The sequence below is a fragment of the Callionymus lyra genome, chromosome 17, assembly GCF_982586985.1.
Source record: "Callionymus lyra chromosome 17, fCalLyr1.hap1.1, whole genome shotgun sequence".
Classification (NCBI taxonomy): domain Eukaryota; kingdom Metazoa; phylum Chordata; class Actinopteri; order Syngnathiformes; family Callionymidae; genus Callionymus; species Callionymus lyra.
In genome coordinates this window covers 23,981,037-24,002,290 of record NC_141834.1, presented here as the reverse complement: position 1 = coordinate 24,002,290, position 21,254 = coordinate 23,981,037, and the positions used below count along the sequence as shown (strand labels likewise).

The 21,254-nt window shown below is 43.6% G+C and overlaps 2 protein-coding genes across 3 annotated transcripts in view; one reads left to right on the top strand and one right to left on the bottom strand.

Annotated features, from left to right (window-relative positions):
- Window positions 1-19,129, top strand: part of fam131bb (family with sequence similarity 131 member Bb) — a 28,895-nt gene extending 9,766 nt beyond the window's left edge. Inside the window, exons 2-8 of one of the 2 annotated variants that reach the window (XM_087813195.1) lie at window positions 6,044-6,081; window positions 10,847-10,949; window positions 12,626-12,850; window positions 12,912-13,052; window positions 13,384-13,670; window positions 16,159-16,413; window positions 16,467-19,129. In XM_087813195.1, the coding sequence (XP_087669321.1) occupies window positions 6,044-6,081; window positions 10,847-10,949; window positions 12,626-12,850; window positions 12,912-13,052; window positions 13,384-13,670; window positions 16,159-16,413; window positions 16,467-16,637 (1,220 nt within the window). In that variant the 3' untranslated portion in view covers window positions 16,638-19,129. Of the gene's footprint in view, window positions 1-6,043; window positions 6,082-10,620; window positions 10,694-10,846; window positions 10,950-12,625; window positions 12,851-12,911; window positions 13,053-13,383; window positions 13,671-16,158; window positions 16,423-16,466 lie in introns of those variants that run through there. The other variant, XM_087813196.1, reaches the window with a different exon arrangement.
- A 1,332-nt stretch (window positions 19,130-20,461) lies between these two features.
- The window catches only part of clcn1b (chloride channel, voltage-sensitive 1b), a 48,279-nt gene continuing 47,486 nt past the window's right edge, over window positions 20,462-21,254 (bottom strand). Inside the window, exon 23 of the mRNA XM_087812397.1 lies at window positions 20,462-20,851. Coding sequence (XP_087668523.1) covers window positions 20,462-20,851 — 390 coding nt within the window. The remainder of the gene's footprint in view (window positions 20,852-21,254) is intronic.

The following is a 21,254-nucleotide window of genomic DNA, read 5'->3' as shown; positions in this document are numbered from 1 at the left end:
TGATGACAACTGAGCAGGGCAGGAGGGCTCAGGCAGGCGCAACACAGCTTCTACATTGGACTGGAGAGGACTCAGGCCATCAGTGGTCAGGCGGAAACCCACAAAGTCGATGGCAGACGCTGCAATGATGCATTTCTCTTCGTTGTGTGTGAGGTTGTGATGGGCCAGAACATCAAACACCTTGTTGAGACGGTCGTCGTGCATAGTTTGCACTGCACCCTGGATGCCAGTGAAGATGGTGGTCATGATCTTTTGGAAGCAGCTTGGTGCAGAGCTGAGGTCAAAAGGCATGAGAGTATAACGAAATACCCCCATGTGGACGTGACGGTCAGCTCTTCAACTGTCGGCAGTGGGTATTTATCTTGAATCACTGCTTTGTTATCCTGCCAAAGGTCAACACAGCAACGCAGACCCCTACACTTCTTTTTCACCACCACCGGGTTAAAAATCTAGGGAGATGTGTAGACCTGCTCAATGATACCTGCATCAAGCAACTTCTGCAGTCCAGCTATGATGTCATCACATAGGGCAAGTGGCAGCCGCCGCAGTGGTTGAATGACTGAATGACTAGAGTGACGTCTGGATCAATGAGCGGCTGGTGGGTGAAGGCTGGGAGACAACCTAGCCCAAGCATGTGTATCTTCTTGTCTGGACTATTGCAAATGTTTGTTTTCATGTCTAAACAAGAAGGATGTGTCTCGCCTGCAGTTCATACAAAACTCTGCAGCCAGAATTCTGAGCCGCTCTAGTAGAAGAACTCACATTTCTCCTTCAAACTCTTCACTGGCTTCCAGTTTCTTTCAGGATCAACTTTAAAATTCTGGTTCTTACTTTCAGATCTATTCATGGTCAGACCTTCATGATCTGATCCAGACTTACACCCCAGCTCGGGCTCTGAGGTCTGTGGATCAGAATCTACTTATGGTTCCTGAACTTCCGGACCAGAGGAGAGAAATCCAGACTGTTGCTCTTAAGCTTTGGAACCATCTCTGTGTTTGATGATCTACTGACTCCTTCAAGAAACATCTGTGTTTGATGATCTACTGACTCCTTCAAGAAACATCTGTGTTTGATGATCTACTGACTCCTTCAAGAAACATGTGTGTTTGATGATCTACTGACTCCTTCAAGAAACATGTGTGTTTGATGATCTACTGACTCCTTCAAGAAACATGTGTGTTTGATGATCTACTGACTCCTTCAAGAAACATCTGTGTTTGATGATCTACTGACTCCTTCAAGAAACATCTGTGTTTGATGATCTACTGACTCCTTCAAGAAACATGTGTGTTTGATGATCTACTGACTCCTTCAAGAAACATCTGTGTTTGATGATCTACTGACTCCTTCAAGAAACATCTGTGTTTGATGATCTACTGACTCCTTCAAGAAACATCTGTGTTTGATGATCTACTGACTCCTTCAAGAAACATGTGTGTTTGATGATCTACTGACTCCTTCAAGAAACATCTGTGTTTGATGATCTACTGACTCCTTCAAGAAACATCTGTGTTTGATGATCTACTGACTCCTTTAAGAAACATCTGTGTTTGATGATCTACTGACTCCTTCAAGAAACATCTGTGTTTGATGATCTACTGACTCCTTCAAGAAACATCTGTGTTTGATGATCTACTGACTCCTTCAAGAAACATGTGTGTTTGATGATCTACTGACTCCTTCAAGAAACATCTGTGTTTGATGATCTACTGACTCCTTCAAGAAACATCTGTGTTTGTTGATCTACTGACTCCTTCAAGAAACATGTGTGTTTGATGATCTACTGACTCCTTCAAGAAACATCTGTGTTTGATGATCTACTGACTCCTTTAAGAAACATCTGTGTTTGATGATCTACTGACTCCTTCAAGAAACATCTGTGTTTGATGATCTACTGACTCCTTCAAGAAACATGTGTGTTTGATGATCTACTGACTCCTTCAAGAAACATGTGTGTTTGATGATCTACTGACTCCTTCAAGAAACATCTGTGTTTGATGATCTACTGACTCCTTCAAAAAAACATCTCAAGACACTTTTATTTGAGCTTTCCTTGATTCTCTGAGACTCTTGTGTTTGTCTCAGTTTTATCTTCATCTTTTAAGTTTATACTTTATGAATATTGTTTTAATTGTTTAAGCGCTTTGTGACCCTGGTCTAGAAAAGAGCTCTATAAATATAAATTCCTTTCTTACTTTGGGAGGATTGGGATGCCATAGCAGACTGAGAAGACCACCATGCGTTTTTTAGTGTGTCCATATCCCTACAAATGCTCTACATCAGGCTGAAGTGTGTGACGTGGAAAGAGTTTCCAGACTGTTGACTCGCTGATCAGGGACCTAGACGCTGCAGTGTGCAGCAGCAAGGGCAGGCAAACTCCATCCAGCTCCACTGTGCATCACTTGACAACTTGGCACAGGAACCCACAGAGTAAATTGTTGTTGGACTTGGTGGTGAAGAGGGTCCCCCCCTGATACGTTTATGGTCACTGGAGCTGAGCGACAGACTATGGAAAAGTTGTTACGTTTACCACAGAATTGGCACCTTTGTCCGATGGCTGTTGCTGTGCAGGTGCCATGGGAAGAAGAACCACAGTTTCCACATGTCCGGGGTGCTGTAGCCCCCGTCTACCCGGGACTTTCACCTCCACGTCTTTGTGAAGATAAGGGGGGTCGGTTGACTGAAGAGCCAGGGACACAGTCGGTGCGAGTGGTGTTGAAGTTGTCAACTGCATGCTGGGGGGCGCTAGGCGTGATGCTAACTGTGCAGCAGACTCTAGTTGAAAAGCTAATTCCACAGCTTTTGAAAGTGGCAGGTAATCCGGAGAAGTTACTTATCACAGAGTTTACTGTCAGTTCTGTGTCTGTGGGTCCGAGAGGACGGAATATTCGCCGTCCCTCAGTGCCGAGGCTGTGGATGAGGATCGCTTTCAGCCGAGAATCGTTAATCAGATGCTCGCTATAAACCTTACAAAAGAGTCCAACCAGCGGGGCATGGTATAGGAGGACATGGTATAGGAGGACATGGTAAAGGAGGACATGGTAAAGGAGGACATGGTATAGGAGGACATGGTATAGGAGGACATGGTATAGGAGGACATGGTAAAGGAGGACATGGTATAGGAGGACATGGTATAGGAGGACATGGTATAGGAGGCTATACCATGTCCTCCTATACAATTTATAAATAAAACCTGTTGAATAAACTCAATATTGTCTCATGAATCATCATCATCATGTCTTCACTCTCAGGATCTTCTTTCTTCATGTCTTCACTCTTCAGGATCTTCTTTCTTCATGTATTCACTCTCAGGATCTACTTTCTTCATGTCTTCACTCTCAGGATCTTCTTCATGTCTTCACTCTCAGGATCTTCTTTCTTCAAGTCTTCACTCTCAGGATCTTCTTTCTTCATGTCTTCACTCTCAGGATCTTCTTTCTTCATGTCTTCACTCTCAGGATCTACTTTCTTCATGTCTTCACTCTCAGGATCTTCTTCATGTCTTCACTCTCAGGATCTTCTTCATGTCTTCACTCTCAGGATCTTCTTTCTTCAAGTCTTCACTCTCAGGATCTTCTTTCTTCATGTCTTCACTCTCAGGATCTACTTTCTTCATGTCTTCACTCTCAGGATCTTCTTCATGTCTTCACTCTCAGGATCTTCTTTCTTCAAGTCTTCACTCTCAGGATCTTCTTTCTTCATGTCTTCACTCTCAGGATCTTCTTTCTTCATGTCTTCACTCTCAGGATCTACTTTCTTCATGTCTTCACTCTCAGGATCTTCTTCATGTCTTCACTCTCAGGATCTTCTTTCTTCAAGTCTTCACTCAGGATCTTCTTTCTTCAAGTCTTCACTCTCAGGATCTTCTTCATGTCTTCACTCTCAGGATCTTCTTTCTTCAAGTCTTCACTCTCAGGATCTTCTTTCTTAATGTCAGACCTTCATTCACGCATCATCAGTTCTCGCCTCCATGTTTCAGCTCCAGCGCTCGGCGGCGGCCGGAGGCTGCGACGCATGTTTGTTACAACTCTTGTGAGAAACTCATCAACTAATTGGACGAGCGAGGGATGGAGAGAAAAGAGCAGCAGACGATTCTCCGCCGCCGGCCTTTGACAATATGTGGACGACACGTCCGTGTTTGAGTCTCAGAACCAACATGTGAAGAACACGTGGCTCGTGAGGTCACACAGAGGTCAGAGGACGAAGGTCGTTTGTAGAGATGATCAATGATAACGATCGCTATGACGACGTCCATGAGTCTTGATGAGACGTTTGTCTTCTAGTCAGAAGATCAAAGGTTTTCATCTTTGGTCGTTACGATGATAAATAACAAATAACATGCGAAGAGAAACGTGCAAAGAGATAAAAAAGTGCAAATACAAAGAGAAACGTGCAAATAGATAAAAAAGTGCAAATACAAAGAGAAACGTGCAAATAGATAACAAAGTGCAAATACAAAGAGAAACGTGCAAATAGATAACAAAGTGCAAATAGAAAGAGAAACGTGCAAAGAGATAACAAAGTGCAAATAGAAAGAGAAACGTGCAAAGAGATAACAAAGTGCAAATAGAAAGAGAAACGTGCAAATAGACAACAAAGTGCAAATACAAAGAGAAACGTGCAAAGATAACAAAGTGCAAATACAAAGAGAAACGTGCAAAGATAACAAAGCGCAAATACAAAGAGAAACGTGCAAAGAGATAACAAAGTGCAAATAGAAAGAGAAACGTGCAAAGAGATAACAAAGTGCAAATAGAAAGAGAAACGTGCAAAGAGATAACAAAGTGCAAATACAAAGAGAAACGTGCAGAGATAACAAAGTGCAAATATAAAGAGAAATGTACAAAGAGATAACAAAGTGCAAATATAAAGAGAAACGTGCAAAGAGATAACAAAGTGCAAATATAAAGAGAAACGTGCAAAGAGATAACAAAGTGCAAATATAAAGAGAAATGTGCAAAGAGATAACAAAGTGCAAATATAAAGAGAAACGTGCAAAGAGATAACAAAGTGCAACTATAAAGAGAAACGTGCAAAGAGATAACAAAGTGCAACTATAAAGAAAAACGTGCAAAGAGATAACAAAGTGCAAATATAAAGAGAAACGTGCAAAGAGATAACAAAGTGCAACTATAAAGAGAAACGTGCAAAGAGATAACAAAGTGCAAATATAAAGAGAAACGTGCAAAGAGATAACAAAGTGCAACTATAAAGAGAAACGTGCAAAGAGATAACAAAGTGCAACTATAAAGAAAAACGTGCAAAGAGATAACAAAGTGCAAATATAAAGAGAAACGTGCAAAGAGATAACAAAGTGCAACTATAAAGAGAAACGTGCAAAGAGATAACAAAGTGCAAATAGAAAGAGAAACGTGCAAAGAGATAACAAAGTGCAAATAGAAAGAGAAACGTGCAAAGAGATAACAAAGTGCAAATACAAAGAGAAACATTTTACTTCCTTGATTGAAGTGATTGTTTTATTAAAAGAAACATCTTTTTTAAACTTTTTAAAGTTTAAAAAAGTAACAAACTGGTGGAAACACTTCAGTGACTCTTTATATATTTGAACCCATGAGATCCTTTCAAAACATCCCTTGACCTCTGCCCTCTGACTGGACCCGAACAGAACCTCCAGAACCAGCAGCGGGTCCGACACAGTGGACCCTGAGAGTGTGGGTCGAGGAGGCACCAGAGACCCGCCAGTGTTTAAACTTCATCTCATAATTAGACGCTCGTTTAATTATCTGACGACCAGGAGGGACGAGCGAGTCCAGAGAGAGAGAGAGAGAGAGACTCTCGACTCCTTCCTGTTGTTACGAGTTTTCATCTTCAGTTTAGAATCGAATATTGAGATGTCACTCAAATACTCCCTTATCTTAGATTAACTTGGAATTGATCAATATGACTTGATTGACAGGTTCTTCTTCTGAATGACTTGATTGACAGGTTCTTCTTCTGAATGACTTGATTGACAGGTTCTTCTTCTAATTGATTTGATTGACAGGTTCTTCTTCGTCCTCACTCTGGTCTCTCTGTGTTTCAGCGGGAGATGGTGTTCCTGTCCAGAAGGACGGGGAGCAGGTAAGATGTTTTAAGATGTTCACTGAGTATCATCATGTCAAGATACAAGGATATGATATTGTGTTGTGATAGTGTAGTAACAAGTATATATGTGTAGTATTGTCCAGTACTTGACTCTGGTGTTGTGATAGTGTAGTAACAAGTATATATGTGTAGTATTGTCCAGTACTTGACTCTGGTGTTGTGATAGTGTAGTAACAAGTATATATGTGTAGTATTGTCCAGTACTTGACTCTGGTGTTGTGATAGTGTAGTAACAAGTATATATGTGTAGTATTGTCCAGTACTTGACTCTGGTGTTGTGATAGTGTAGTAACAAGTATATATGTGTAGTATTGTCCAGTACTTGACTCTGGTGTTGTGATAGTGTAGTAACAAGTATACATGTGTAGAATTGTCCAGTACTTGACTCTGGTGTTGTGATAGTGTAGTAACAAGTATATATGTGTAGTATTGTCCAGTACTTGACTCTGGTGTTGTGATAGTGTAGTAACAAGTATACATGTGTAGAATTGTCCAGTACTTGACTCTGGTGTTGTGATAGTGTAGTAACAAGTATATATGTGTAGTATTGTCCAGTACTTGACTCTGGTGTTGTGATAGTGTAGTAACAAATATATATGTGTAGTATTGTCCAGTACTTGACTCTAGTGTTGTGATAGTGTAGTAACAAGTGTTTATGTGTAGTATTGTCCAGTACTTGACTCTGGTGTTGTGATAGTGTAGTAACAAGTATATATGTGTAGTATTGTCCAGTACTTGACTCTGGTGTTCTGATAGTGTAGTAACAAGTATATATGTGTAGTATTGTCCAGTACTTGACTCTAGTGTTGTGATAGTGTAGTAACAAGTGTTTATGTGTAGTATTGCCAAGTACTTGACTCTGGTGTTGTGATAGTGTAGTAACAAGTATATATGTGTAGTATTGCCAAGTACTTGACTCTGGTGTTGTAGAATTTACAAATTATATATATTGATAGATAAATAATAAACTGTACCATCTTAATCCTGTTTATTATTAAGTATTAAGTTATTCTGTGATATTCGTACCAGAGCAGGCGTTGGTTTTCCTGCAACAAAACATCACAACACAACACAACATATATCCTGGACACTCGTTTATTTATCCTGGACCATCGTTCATTCATCCTGGATACTTGTGAATTCATCCTGGACCATCGTTTTTTTTATCTTGGACCCTTGTTTCTTTATTCTGGACCATCGTTTACTTATCCTGAACCATCGTTTGTTTATCCTGAACTATCGTTTATTTATCCTGGACCATCGTTTATTTATCCTGGACACTTGTTTATTTAACCTGGACCATCGTTTGTTTATCCTGGACACTTGTTTATTTACTCTGGACCATCTTTTGTTTATCCTGGACCATCGTTTATTTATCCTGGACGCTCGTTTATTCATCATGGATCATCGTTTGTTCATCATGGACCATCGTTTATTATTCCTGGACCATCGTTTATTTATCCTGGACCATCGTTTATTTATCCTGGACCATCGTTTATTTATCCTGGACCATCGTTTGTTTATCCTGGATACTTGTTTATTTATCCTGGACCATAGTTTATTAATCCTGGACCATCATTTGTTTATCCTGGACCATCGTTTGTTTATCCTGGATACTTGTTATTTTATCCTGGACCATAGTTTATTAATCCTGGACCATCATTTGTTTATCCTGGACCATCGTTTGTTTATCCTGGATACTTGTTTATTTATCCTGGACATTTGTTTATTTATCCTGGACTATCGTTCGTTTATCCTGGACCATCCTTTATTTATCCTGGACTCTCGTTTATTTATCCTGGACCATCATTTGTTTATCCTGGACCATAATTTGTTTATCCTGGACACTTGTTTATTTATCCTGGACTATCGTTTATTCATCCTGAACCATCGTTTATTTATCCTGAACTATCGTTTGTTCATCTTGAACCATCGTTTATTTATCCTGAACTATCGTTTATTTATCCTGAACCATCTTTTATTTATCCTGAACTATCGTTTATTTATCCTGAACTATCGTTTATTTATCCTGACCCATCGTTTATTTATCCTGAACTATCATTTATTTATCCTGAACTATCGTTTATTTATCCTGAACTATCGTTTATTTATCCTGAACTATCGTTTGTTCATCCTGAACTATCGTTGGTTCATCCTGAACTATCGTTGGTTCATCCTGAACTATCGTTTGTTCATTCTGAACTATCGTTTGTTCATCCTGAACTATCGTTTATTTATCCTGAACTATCATTTGTTCATCCTGAACTATCGTTTATTTATCCTGAACTATCGTTTGTTCATCCTGAACTATCGTTGGTTCATCCTGAACTATCGTTTGTTCATTCTGAACTATCGTTTGTTCATCCTGAACTATCGTTGGTTCATCCTGAACTATCGTTTGTTCATTCTGAACTATCGTTTGTTCATCCTGAGCTATCTTTTATTTATCCTGAACTATCGTTGATTCATCCTGAACTATCGTTTATTTATCCTGAACTATCGTTGGTTCATCCTGAACTATCGTTGGTTCATCCTGAACTATCGTTGGTTCATCCTGAACTATTGTTTATTTATCCTGAACTATGGTTGGTTCATCCTGAACTATCGTTTGTTCATCCTTAACTATCTTTTATTTATCCTGAACTATCGTTTGTTCATCCTGAACTATCTTTTATTTATCTTGAACTATCGTTGGTTCATCCTGAACTATCGTTTATTTATCCTGAACTATCGTTGGTTCATCCTGAACTATCGTTGGTTCATCCTGAACTATCATTGGTTCATCCTGAACTATCGTTGGTTCATCCTGAACTATTGTTTATTTATCCTGAACTATGGTTGGTTCATCCTGAACTATCGTTGGTTCATCCTGAACTATCGTTTATTTATCCTGAACTATCGTTGGTTCATCCTGAACTATCGTTTATTCATCCTGAACTATTGTTGGTTCATCCTGAACTATTGTTTATTTATCCTGAACTATCGTTTGTTCATCCTGAACTATCGTTGGTTCATCCTGAACTATTGTTTATTTATCCTGAACTATCGTTGGTTCATCCTGAACTATCGTTGGTTCATCCTGAACTATTGTTTATTTATCCTGAACTATGGTTGGTTCATCCTGAACTATCGTTGGTTCATCCTGAACTATCGTTTATTTATCCTGAACTATCGTTGGTTCATCCTGAACTATCGTTGGTTCATCCTGAACTATCGTTGGTTCATCCTGAACTATCGTTGGTTCATCCTGAACTATCGTTGGTTCATCCTGAACTATTGTTTATTTATCCTGAACTATCGTTGGTTCATCCTGAACTATCGTTGGTTCATCCTGAACTATCGTTTATTTATCCTGAACTATCGTTGGTTCATCCTGAACTATCGTTGGTTCATCCTGAACTATTGTTTATTTATCCTGAACTATCGTTGGTTCATCCTGAACTATCGTTTTTTTATCCTGAACTATTGTTGGTTCATCCTGAACTATCGTTTTTTTATCCTGAACTATCGTTGGTTCATCCTGAACTATCGTTTTTTTATCCTGAACTATTGTTGGTTCATCCTGAACTATCTTTTATTTTTCCTGAACTATCGTTGGTTCATCCTGAACTATCTTTTATTTATCCTGAACTATCGTTGGTTCATCCTGAACTATCGTTGGTTCATCCTGAACTATCGTTGGTTCATCCTGAACTATCGTTGGTTCATCCTGGGGTGGGGTCAGAGGGCGTGAGGCAGGAAGTGAGTGATATAAATGGATGAGAGAAGAGATAGAGAAGAAGAATGAATCACTAACTTGTCCAGAGATGAAAACATTCTTTTATTTTTATCTCACCATCATTTTAAAAAAGGAAAGACAAGTTTTCCTGGAGATCATTCATCCAGTTTCTGTACAACCTTCCCTTCATTCCTGAGAGTCATGATTCTCCTCCTCTCCTCTTCTTCCCTCTCTCCTCTCTCTCTGCACGCTGATGTTCTCTCTCTTCCTCTCCTCTTCTCCCCTCTCTCCTCTTCTTCCTCCTCTCCTCTTCTTCACTCTCTCCCCTTCTTCCCTCTCTCCTCTTCTTCCTCCTCTCCTCTTCTTCACTCTCTCCCCTTCTTCCCTCTCTCCTCTTCTTCCTCCTCTCCTCTTCTTCACTCTCTCCCCTTCTTCCCTCTCTCCTCTTCTTCCTCCTCCTCTTCCTCTTCTTCACTCTCTCCCCTTCTTCCCTCTCTCCTCTTCTTCCTCCTCTCCTCTTCTTCACTCTCTCCCCTTCTTCCCTCTCTCCTCTTCTTCCTCCTCCTCTTCCTCTTCTTCACTCTCTCCTCTTCTTCCCTCTCTTCTCTTCTTCCCTCTCTCCTCTCCCTCTGCACACTGATGTTCTCTCTCCTCCTCTCCTTTCTTCCCTCTCTTCTCTTCTTCCCTCTCTCCTCTCCCTCTGCACACTGATGTTCTCTCTCCTCCTCTCCTTTCTTCTCTCTCTTCTCTTCTTCCCTCTCTCCTCTCCCTCTGCATGCTGACGTTCTCTCCCTCCTCCTGTCATCCCTCCTTCCTTCTATCTTTCCTCTCCAGCATGGACGTTCAGAGTTTTCTTGGGAAGGAATGAATGTGAGTGTTGTGCTTCATGTCGTCCTCCTCTTCTTCTTCACCTCCCTCACCTCTGTCTCCGATCAGCTAGTTGTGTATTAACCGAGCATCACTTCTCCTCCTCTCACTCACTCACTCCCTCCTCCGTCACTCCTCCGTCTCTCCTCCGTCCAGCTGTCCATGGAAGACACCACGTCCATCCTGCCGCGGCTCAAGAGGAACTCTAATGCTTACGGCATCGGCGCTCTGGCTAAGTCTTCTCTGTCAGGTGTGTCAGGTGTGTGTCTGGAGCAGGTAAACCCCATGTCGGCTCCGCCCGGGTCGCCATGGTAACCCTCCATCCCCCCATCACGCTGTCAATGACTCGTCATTGACGGGAATCAACAAAGTCAAATGTTGTCGTTAGATTGGTTTAGTTCTCACAGACCATGACTTTACATTTGTCTTTTTAAAGAATTTTATTATTTTTCTTAAATATTTTCTAGATTAAAAGTTTCTAAATGTTTTTAATGTAGAAATACTTTCTCCTCCGGGATCAATAAAGTATCTCATACTTTCAAAGTCTGATATTTTAATTCCAATAATTCAAGATTAAATTATTTTAACGTGATTCTTTTAAATTGAATTAAAAATGTCTCCAGACCAAACCAACAGAGCACTGATCACATGATCGAACGTTCAGCCAATCCTGCGACGAGCAGACGATCACGTGACGACATAGAAGCACATGATCCAACATGTGATATTGAAGTGAAACGAATAAAAAGATATTGAATTTAGAAAATGTATTTTTGAAGAAAATCATTCTTTTTGTAGAAAAAAATATAATCAATTATTTAAAAAAATATTTAATGAAATGATTCAAGAAAATAATTCTTCAAAAACATTTGAATAAAATAAACATTAGAAATATACTATACTATAAAGTATTGATACGTTTGATTGACAGGAAGTCATGTCAAGGTTAAACCTTTTTTACACAGTTTGATATTTAAGTCCAAATATTATATTATTATTGTGTTATAACATGTGTGTGTGTAGAGTCAATAAAGTCATGTGACTGATGAAGTGATGACATCATCAGGGACCATAAGAACCTCACGATGAAAGATGGAAAAAGATCAATAATAATCTCCCTCCTGAGGGATCAATAAAGTTGCATGATCACAATATCAGATAAAACTCTCATGACATCAGATTATTCCAATAATAACCTTTTGTTTTCTCTCAATAACTAGTCAGTTTTAACCAGGTTAATAACAGGAGTCAAACTATGACCATCTTTTGTCCCACTGTCCCTGAACTTCTCACCTTCCATTTATCACCTGACCTCCTTTACCTCCGTATCCTCTGTGACCTCTGTGACCTCTTTAACCTCTGTGACCTCCCTGACCTCCTTTACGTCCCTGACCTCCTTTACCTCTGTGACCTCTTTAACCTCTGTGACCTCCCTGACCTCTGTGACCGCTGACCTCCCTGACCTCTGTGACCTCATTTACCTCCCTGACCTCTGTGACCTCATTTACCTCCGTGACCGCTGTGACCTCCCTGACCTCCGTGACCTCATTTACCTCTGTGACCTCTGTGACCTCATTTACCTCCCTGACCTCTGTGACCTCCCTGATCTCCTTTACGTCCCTGACCTCTTTTACCTCCCTGACCTCTGTTAGATCTGAGACCCCGCGGACCTCCCTGACCTCTCTGCCCCCATGACCATGGTGAACTCTGTTACCTCCCTGACCTCTGTTACATCTGTGACCCCTCTGACCTCCCCAACCTCCCTGTCCTCCCTGCCCCCATGACCATGGTGACCTCTGTGACCCCCCTGACCTACTTTACCTCTGTGACCCCTCTGACCTCTCTGACCTCCCTGCCCTCCTGACCATGGTGACCTCTGTGACCTCCCTGACCTCGCTGACCGCCGCCCGGCGCTCTTGTGTTCTCCTCCACCAGGGGCGTCCAGGACCATGAAGGAGCGAGTGACGAAGCCCACGGGAATGGCTCAGGGTCGCGTGGCTCACATGATCGAGTGGCAGAACTGGAGCATGCAGACGGTGGGCGTGGGCGGCGTCCCGCGGGCGCGCATCACCACGCAGGAGCGCGAGAAGGAGCGGCGGCTGGAGAACGACGCCTACAGCGACCTGAGCGACGGCGAGAAGGAGGCTCGCTTCACTGCAGGTGAACTCGCTCAGATCTCACCTGAGGTTCTCGCACTGACACGCCCTCGTCCTGACCTCAGGGATCCTGCAGCAGTTCGCCATCTCCGAGGCCACGTTACTGGCCTGGACGTCCATGGACGGAGACAGTCCCAGGTCGGGATCCAACCAAGGCAGCGTGGCCCACCTGAGCGAGGTCAACCAGGAGAGCATCACCAGTCGAGGTAAACACACACAATTTGGACTTTTTCAAACTGATATCAAAGGACATTAAACATATTTCTTCTGGTTCTTGATGTTTGTCTTCATGAAAACAAGGTAAATATTTGAGGTCACGTTCATATTTATAGCTAAAACAATTCTTAAAGCTCAACATGTGTCACATGAAGGTCGACTGCATGTGCAATTGTTGACTCGTGGCTGCAGTGATTGAAGTGACGTCGATGTGTTTAATTCACAGCTTTTGTCTGAACCTGTTATAAAATGATCAGTTCTTCCTGTGATGGGGTCACACGTCATGAATACTGATGTGACCTTGACCCTGGTGTCTTGCAGACCAGATGCTGCATCACTCCTCAGCGGAGGTGTGGCCTCACACCTACGTGTCTCAGGGTCACTACTGCCTCTCCTCCTCCGACGCCTGGGAGCCCATCAGCAACGACCCCTCGGCCGCGGCCTCCACCCCCGCCGGCTCGTACGTGATGGGCTCGGAGAACTTGGAGGGTCCGGCGGCGACTCACTTCCTGTCGCAGCAGCAGCAGCAGCAGCAGTTTAACCTGCAGCAGCTGCAGCAGATCCAGCACTACCAGCACCAGCAGCTGCTGCAGTACCAGCAGCAACAGGTGAGGCCAGCAGGGGGCGCTCTGCCCGAGTCAGAGGTGATGAACACGTCTGATAGTGGAGGCTGTCGGTCAACATGTTGCTATTGATATGCTGGAGACCTTTCCAGGGTGTCCCTTGCTTTTGGACTTCAGCTCCTCGTGACACCATCAAGTAAAGAAGCAGCGAGTTATGAAGGTCAAGTTAAGAAGTTCTCGATACGATTGATCCACAACCGCAGAAGGTTTTCTTCCACATACTTGGTCTCCTGCAGCACCTTGACCTTTGTCAGCTCTGGATCCGTTTATGTTCCATGAGTGACTAATTGTAGCTTCACTGTGGTCAGTGGTTCGATCACAGCAGGAAGGTTGTTGGTTCTCTTCCGGGTCAGCAGGGGGTCAACCTGTGACCTTTCTCTGTGAGTTAGTATGTTCTCCCCGTGTTGCGTTGGTTTACTCCGGGCACTCCGGTTTCCTGCCACAGTCCAAAAACATACAGAGGTCGATTGAGAACTTGTGTGTTAGTAAGTAAGTAAGTAATTGATATTTATAGAGCGCTTTTCCAGACCAGGGTCACAAAGCGCTTATACAATCAAAACAATATTCAATAAAGTTTATACTTTAAAGATCAAGATAAAACTGAGAACAACACAGGAGTTCCAGAAAATCAAGGAAAAGCCTGAACAAATAGAAACGTCTTAAGATGTTTCTTGAAGGAGTCAGTAGATCATCAAACACAGATGTTTCTTGAAGGAGTCAGTAGATCATCAAACACACATGTTTCTTGAAGGAGTCAGTAGATCATCAAACACAGATGTTTCTTGAAGGAGTCAGTAGATCATCAAACACAGATGTTTCTTGAAGGAGTCAGTAGATCATCAAACACAGATGTTTCTTGAAGGAGTCAGTAGATCATCAAACACAGATGTTTCTTGAAGGAGTCAGTAGATCATCAAACACACATGTTTCTTGAAGGAGTCAGTAGATCATCAAACACAGATGTTTCTTGAAGGAGTCAGTAGATCATCAAACACAGATGTTTCTTGAAGGAGTCAGTAGATCATCAAACACAGATGTTTCTTGAAGGAGTCAGTAGATCATCAAACACACATGTTTCTTGAAGGAGTCAGTAGATCATCAAACACAGATGTTTCTTGAAGGAGTCAGTAGATCATCAAACACAGATGTTTCTTGAAGGAGTCAGTAGATCATCAAACACACATGTTTCTTGAAGGAGTCAGTAGATCATCAAACACAGATGTTTCTTGAAGGAGTCAGTAGATCATCAAACACACATGTTTCTTGAAGGAGTCAGTAGATCATCAAACACAGATGTTTCTTGAAGGAGTCAGTAGATCATCAAACACAGATGTTTCTTGAAGGAGTCAGTAGATCATCAAACACACATGTTTCTTGAAGGAGTCAGTAGATCATCAAACACAGATGTTTCTTGAAGGAGTCAGTAGATCATCAAACACAGATGTTTCTTGAAGGAGTCAGTAGATCATCAAACACAGATGTTTCTTGAAGGAGTCAGTAGATCATCAAACACACATGTTTCTTGAAGGAGTCAGTAGATCATCAAACACAGATGTTTCTTGAAGGAGTCAGTAGATCATCAAACACACATGTTTCTTGAAGGAGTCAGTAGATCATCAAACACAGATGTTTCTTGAAGGAGTCAGTAGATCATCAAACACAGATGTTTCTTGAAGGAGTCAGTAGATCATCAAACACAGATGTTTCTTGAAGGAGTCAGTAGATCATCAAACACAGATGTTTCTTGAAGGAGTCAGTAGATCATCAAACACAGATGTTTCTTGAAGGAGTCAGTAGATCATCAAACACAGATGTTTCTTGAAGGAGTCAGTAGATCATCAAACACAGATGTTTCTTGAAGGAGTCAGTAGATCATCAAACACACATGTTTCTTGAAGGAGTCAGTAGATCATCAAACACAGATGTTTCTTGAAGGAGTCAGTAGATCATCAAACACAGATGTTTCTTGAAGGAGTCAGTAGATCATCAAACACACATGTTTCTTGAAGGAGTCAGTAGATCATCAAACACAGATGTTTCTTGAAGGAGTCAGTAGATCATCAAACACAGATGTTTCTTGAAGGAGTCAGTAGATCATCAAACACAGATGTTTCTTGAAGGAGTCAGTAGATCATCAAACACAGATGTTTCTTGACGGAGTCAGTAGATCATCAAACACAGATGTTTCTTGAAGGAGTCAGTAGATCATCAAACACACATGTTTCTTGAAGGAGTCAGTAGATCATCAAACACACATGTTTCTTGAAGGAGTCAGTAGATCATCAAACACAGAGATGTTTCTTGAAGGAGTCAGTAGATCATCAAACACAGGTGTTTCTTGAAGGAGTCAGTAGATCATCAATTTTTCTTTTTAATCGTGACAATCGGTCAAACCTCTCAAGGACATGAGGTTCAGTTGAAAAGAGAAACATCTACATGTGTCGACTTCCTTCAGAATCTTTTTCTTCTGCAGTCGCTGGAGCATCGACTTCACTCCGCCAACCACTCGTTGCAAGCCACGCCCAACAGCACCATCCACAGCCTGGTCCACCACGTGCACCCGCCGCTGGTGGACCTCTGGAACACGGGGCAGATGGAGGCCTACCAGGCCGAGGCGGGCGGCTTCATGGGGGCGTCGGCGGCGGCGGAGCCCGGTCTCTGCATCCCGGACGAGAACCTGGGGACGGAACACTCGCCTCTGCTGGAGCAGCAGGAGGACGAGGTGAAGGTGAGACACGTCGTCTCTGGAGTGTCCGGGTCTAAAGCCCTGGTGTCCCTCAGGAGGGCGAGGTGACCCTGTGCATGGAGCTGGAGACGGCCACGCTCACGCTGCCCCCGCAGGCCGGCGACGCGTCCGGAGGCAGCAGTCCAGGTCAACCGCCGTCAGACGCCGTCAGCGAGAAGGAGGAGCCGAGCGAGGAGGGACCCGTCGTCGTCATGGCGACCAACTGAGTCACATGTGACTCCTCACCTGGACTGACCCGTCAGCCGGGAGCGAACGCTGCAAATATCTACGAGTCCTTCCTTTCAGGTATCAGACAGTCCTCTTGAGACTCACCTGAGTCTGTCAGCCTTACACTCGCAGGTGAGGAGGAGGAGGAGGAGGAGGAGGAGAGGAGGAGGAGGAGGAGGAGAGGAGGAGGAGGAGGAGAACAGGAGGAGGAGGAGGAGCAAACATGCATGCTTTAATGAAGACGAGCGACGTGTCACCTGTAAACATTTTCTATGGAAACAAAAGAGAGAAGAGACGATCTCTGTTTACAGCTGTTGATCCACATCCTAGATAGTGTGTAACCCCCCCCCAACCCCCTACACACACACACACACACAAACATATACACACACATATACACACACACTCTGTGTTTCAGTGAAATGCAGTCTGACCCTCCAGAATATGAATGAAGCGGCACAAGCAAGGCCGAGTCTGAGCCGCACACACACACACACACACACACACACACACACACACACACACACACACTGCACAGATAAGGATTGTACTGTAAGATAAGTGTGCTTCCTACTCTCTGTATGCATGTTTAGCAGAGTACCTGGAGTACCTGGAGTACCTGTACTATACAGCACCTGTACCCGCAGGTGAGGGGGGGCTCAGAAGCTACAGCTGCATATCTCTTTCTTTGCACTGATGCAACCACAGGACTCTGGACTCAAGCTTTCAGCACCAAAACCGAGCCACTGAACAACAACCGTGAACCCTCAGCTGCTCTCGTCCCACAGACCTGAGGAGCTTCTCTGAATGTACGTCGACGTCCACGAGGAGGAACAACCAACGTCAACAAACGTGCGAGGGAGCGTTTGAGAGGTGGATTCACTGCTGGCTCGCCAACACACACGCACACACACACGCACACATATCTTAATTGTAACCAGCAATATTCAGGCTGACCTCTGACCTCCAGAGTCTCCTGCCGTGTAAATGTAAATAGTATAAAAGAATCTTCTCATATGTTTTTGTTTCTTCTCACGTTAACGTCCACACGGTTCGCTCAGACACGTGTGTGTGGACGGAGCGCTAACGAAGACGGGCGTCGAGAGTAGGATGGTTTTGACCTTCGATGTTCGACACGACGCCCAGCGTAGAAACATGTCGTAGAAACATGTCGTAGAAACATGTCGTACCACAGCAGGTGGATCTTCAAACCTCATCATTGGTTTGTGTAACAACTTAATCTGGAGTAAGATGTGAGATAACAATAAAGCTGCTAATGTATTGATATATAAATGTTCATTTTAAGATAATTCCTGTTTCCATGCAGGGACAATATTGACAGACAGAGGGCGCTGGTGAAGCTGCTCATGAACACTGCCACGTATATATATATATATATAAATAACACTAACATGAACGAATCCTACACATCCAGACGAGTCCAACATGAAGAGAAACGTGTCCAGTCTTGAAGATCTTGAGCTTTGTTTGTTTGAACATCTTTATCAGCAGCTGTTTTCATCCGTGAGCGACATTAGCTTTAGCATTAGCATTAGCATTAGCTTTAGCATCTTGTTTTCAAACGAATGAAGCAACAAACTTGTCTTAAGTCACGAGAACAGAGACTAACTTCCAACTGAGGAGGTTCATCACATGGTTCACGCAGCCAATCAGGGAGTAGAACGGAGTGGATCTGTGTCTTCCTGTCACGACTCTGTCGCACGTCTCACTTCCTCTCCGAGCCTTCGACGTGTACATATGTACAGAGACGCTTTCGCTTCTTTATGCAACAACGTTTATTTTTATACCAAAACTCCGAGTGTTGCGAGTCGAGACTCGACAGAATGTTCACGTGACTTTATTTATTGAGCGATGACTCGGAGACTTGTACAGGCCCGGGTGGAGGCCCCGGGGCCGACCGGGTCTTCGTCCGGAGACGAGGCTCGTTGTGAGTCGGAGCTGCACAAACACACACATGAGGAGACGCACACAAGACGCCTCGTGCGACGACAAACAAACCAAGAGTGTGTTGTTGTTGTTGTTATGTTCCGCACACGTCTGGTTCTCCACGAAGGTTGAAGGAACTTCTAGGACCTAAACCATGATTGACCTCCTTCTGTCTGTGAAAACCATCTGGACTCGTGTGCGATCGTCGTGTCGTGAGAACATGTCGAGCGCCAGAGACTCGGAGTAGAACGGCATGGACACTCTGGCCTGGGAACCCGTGGTGACCCAGAGACAGGAGGTGTTTGTGCAGCTCTGACGGTTGCGAGTGCGACTCCCTCTCTCCTGGTGTGTGTCCGTGTGTGTTGCCGTGATCACAGTATTTACCATGTTTCAACCAAAGTGTGCGACACTCTGGCATCTATGCATGCTCGTGGTTCTTCATGATCCTCCTCTTCTTCTTCTTCTTCTTCTTCTGTTGTCCTGCACGACACCTGCCGCTCGCTGTCTTACGTTCCTCCAGCAAATAAACAAACCAAACATGTGACTCGTCTGGATCTTCAATCTTTGTCGATGGTTTTCCTTAATAACATGTTACACTTGGGAAGCTAAATGCTAACGTGAAGCTTTAGCAGGATGCTAACAGTGCTAGCAGCCGCCGCAGCGTTAGCTTGAAATACAACAACATTCCTTCCTGGAACGATTTTGAACGAATCTGAAGTGAAGGAAGAAACTTAGACGGAACGAAAGTGTAAATATTTATTTCCATTCGACGTCATTTCAGTTTATATTTCAGCATTTATGAGACTCAACATTCTTAAGCACGCCGCGACCGCTAGCACTGTTAGCATCTTGCTAAAGCTTAGCTAACATTGATCTTTCCAAGTTTACAAGTTAATCGTTTTCGTCGATGATCTTAATCTGGGTCGTGGAGGCAGCAGCTCAAGTTAAGAAACCCACACACTCATGTGCTCGCAGGTGTCCCTGCAGTGGGTTCTAGGTCCGCCCCGAGGCCTCCCCCCAGTTCACACCCTCAATAGAACATCCTGACGATCATGTGACGAGTCATTTAGTTTCAATGTCTCTCGTTCAGCACGTTCTCGTTAAGACCAGCGCTAATGTAGCTAGCATGTGGACGCTAACGATACGAACAATAACTTCAAATATTTCAACTGTTTTCAATTGAAATGTTTTTAAGCAACAAAGAGTAAATATTTCCAAGAGATCACATGACGGATCATCTGTCACATGATTGACAGTTGGATCATCTGAGCTCTGTTAGCGATGTCTGGCGATTATAACAACATTTATACTCAATTTAAAAGATTGATTATTGAAAATGAAAGAATTTAGACGATAAAATGTCGAATTATTGGAATCTAGTATCAAATGCTACGTGTAAAATATAATGTTTGCTTTTTTTCACTATGAATAAAACACTAATTATATATGCAATATGCAAATGACTGAATTAAATGATATATAAAGAGTTTAAAGATTATTCTGATGTTATTGATGAACGAACACATGTGACTGACGTGTTTCTCGAGGATCATGTTCGTCAACATTTATCTTCTGGCTCAGCTCTTTCTGGGCCTCAGTGAGTCACGTGACTCCAGTCGAGTCACGTGACTCCAGTCGAGTCACGTGACTCCAGTCGACGTCACTTTATTCTGGTTTCAGACGCGAGATGAAGCAACGATACAGACAGAAGCGTGACACCTGAGAGAAAAGATGAATCCACGAGTCCAGGTGAGTCCAGGTGAGTCCAGGTGAGTCCAGGTGAGTCCAGGTGAGTCCAGGTGAGTCCAGGTGAGTCCAGGTGAGTCCAGGTGAGTCCAGGTGTTTATAAAAAACAAGTCTATCCTCTTCAAAAGTCCTAAATGGGCTCATCTGACTCCTCGCACTCCTGCGCCTCCTGCAGGGGGGACATGTCGAGGGGAGGTGCGGGTGAGGCGGGGGGTGAGGCGGGGGGTGAGGCGGGGGGTGAGGCGGGGGGTGAGGCGGGGGGTGAGGCGGGGGAGGAGGTCGAAGGTGAGGCAGGCTCAGCGTCGGGCGCTGACGGGGCGTCGGGTCTGGAAGACGAGACCTCCTCCTTAGACTCCCCCCCGCCCTCCTCCCCCCACAGGTCCTGGTCCCAGGTGGGGGAGGAGGGGGTGGAGGGGGGAGGCTGGTGCTTCTTCGACTTCCTGCTGGCGTCCCTGAAGCTGGCCAGAGGGGGGCGCAGTCTCACGCCGCTGCGGGTGGAACCCTCGATGGCTTTCTGCAGCTGTCAATCAAATAGCATATACAGTCAGATTCATTCCATTGATTCGATGGATTTGATTGACTGACAGGTGTGTGAACAATCATGACTGACAGGTGAGTGACATGTGAGTGACATGTGAGTGACAGGTGAGTGACAGGTGAGTGATACAGTACGTGAGTGACAGGTGAGTGACATGTGAGTGACAGGTGAGTGACAGGTGAGTGATACAGTACGTGAGTGACAGGTGAGTGACATGTGAGTGACATGTGAGTGACAGGTGAGTGACAGGTGAGTGACATGTGAGTGACATGTGAGTGACAGGTGAGTGACAGGTGAGTGACAGGTGAGTGATACAGTACGTGAGTGACAGGTGAGTGATACAGTACGTGAGTGACAGGTGAGTGACAGGTGAGTGACAGGTGAG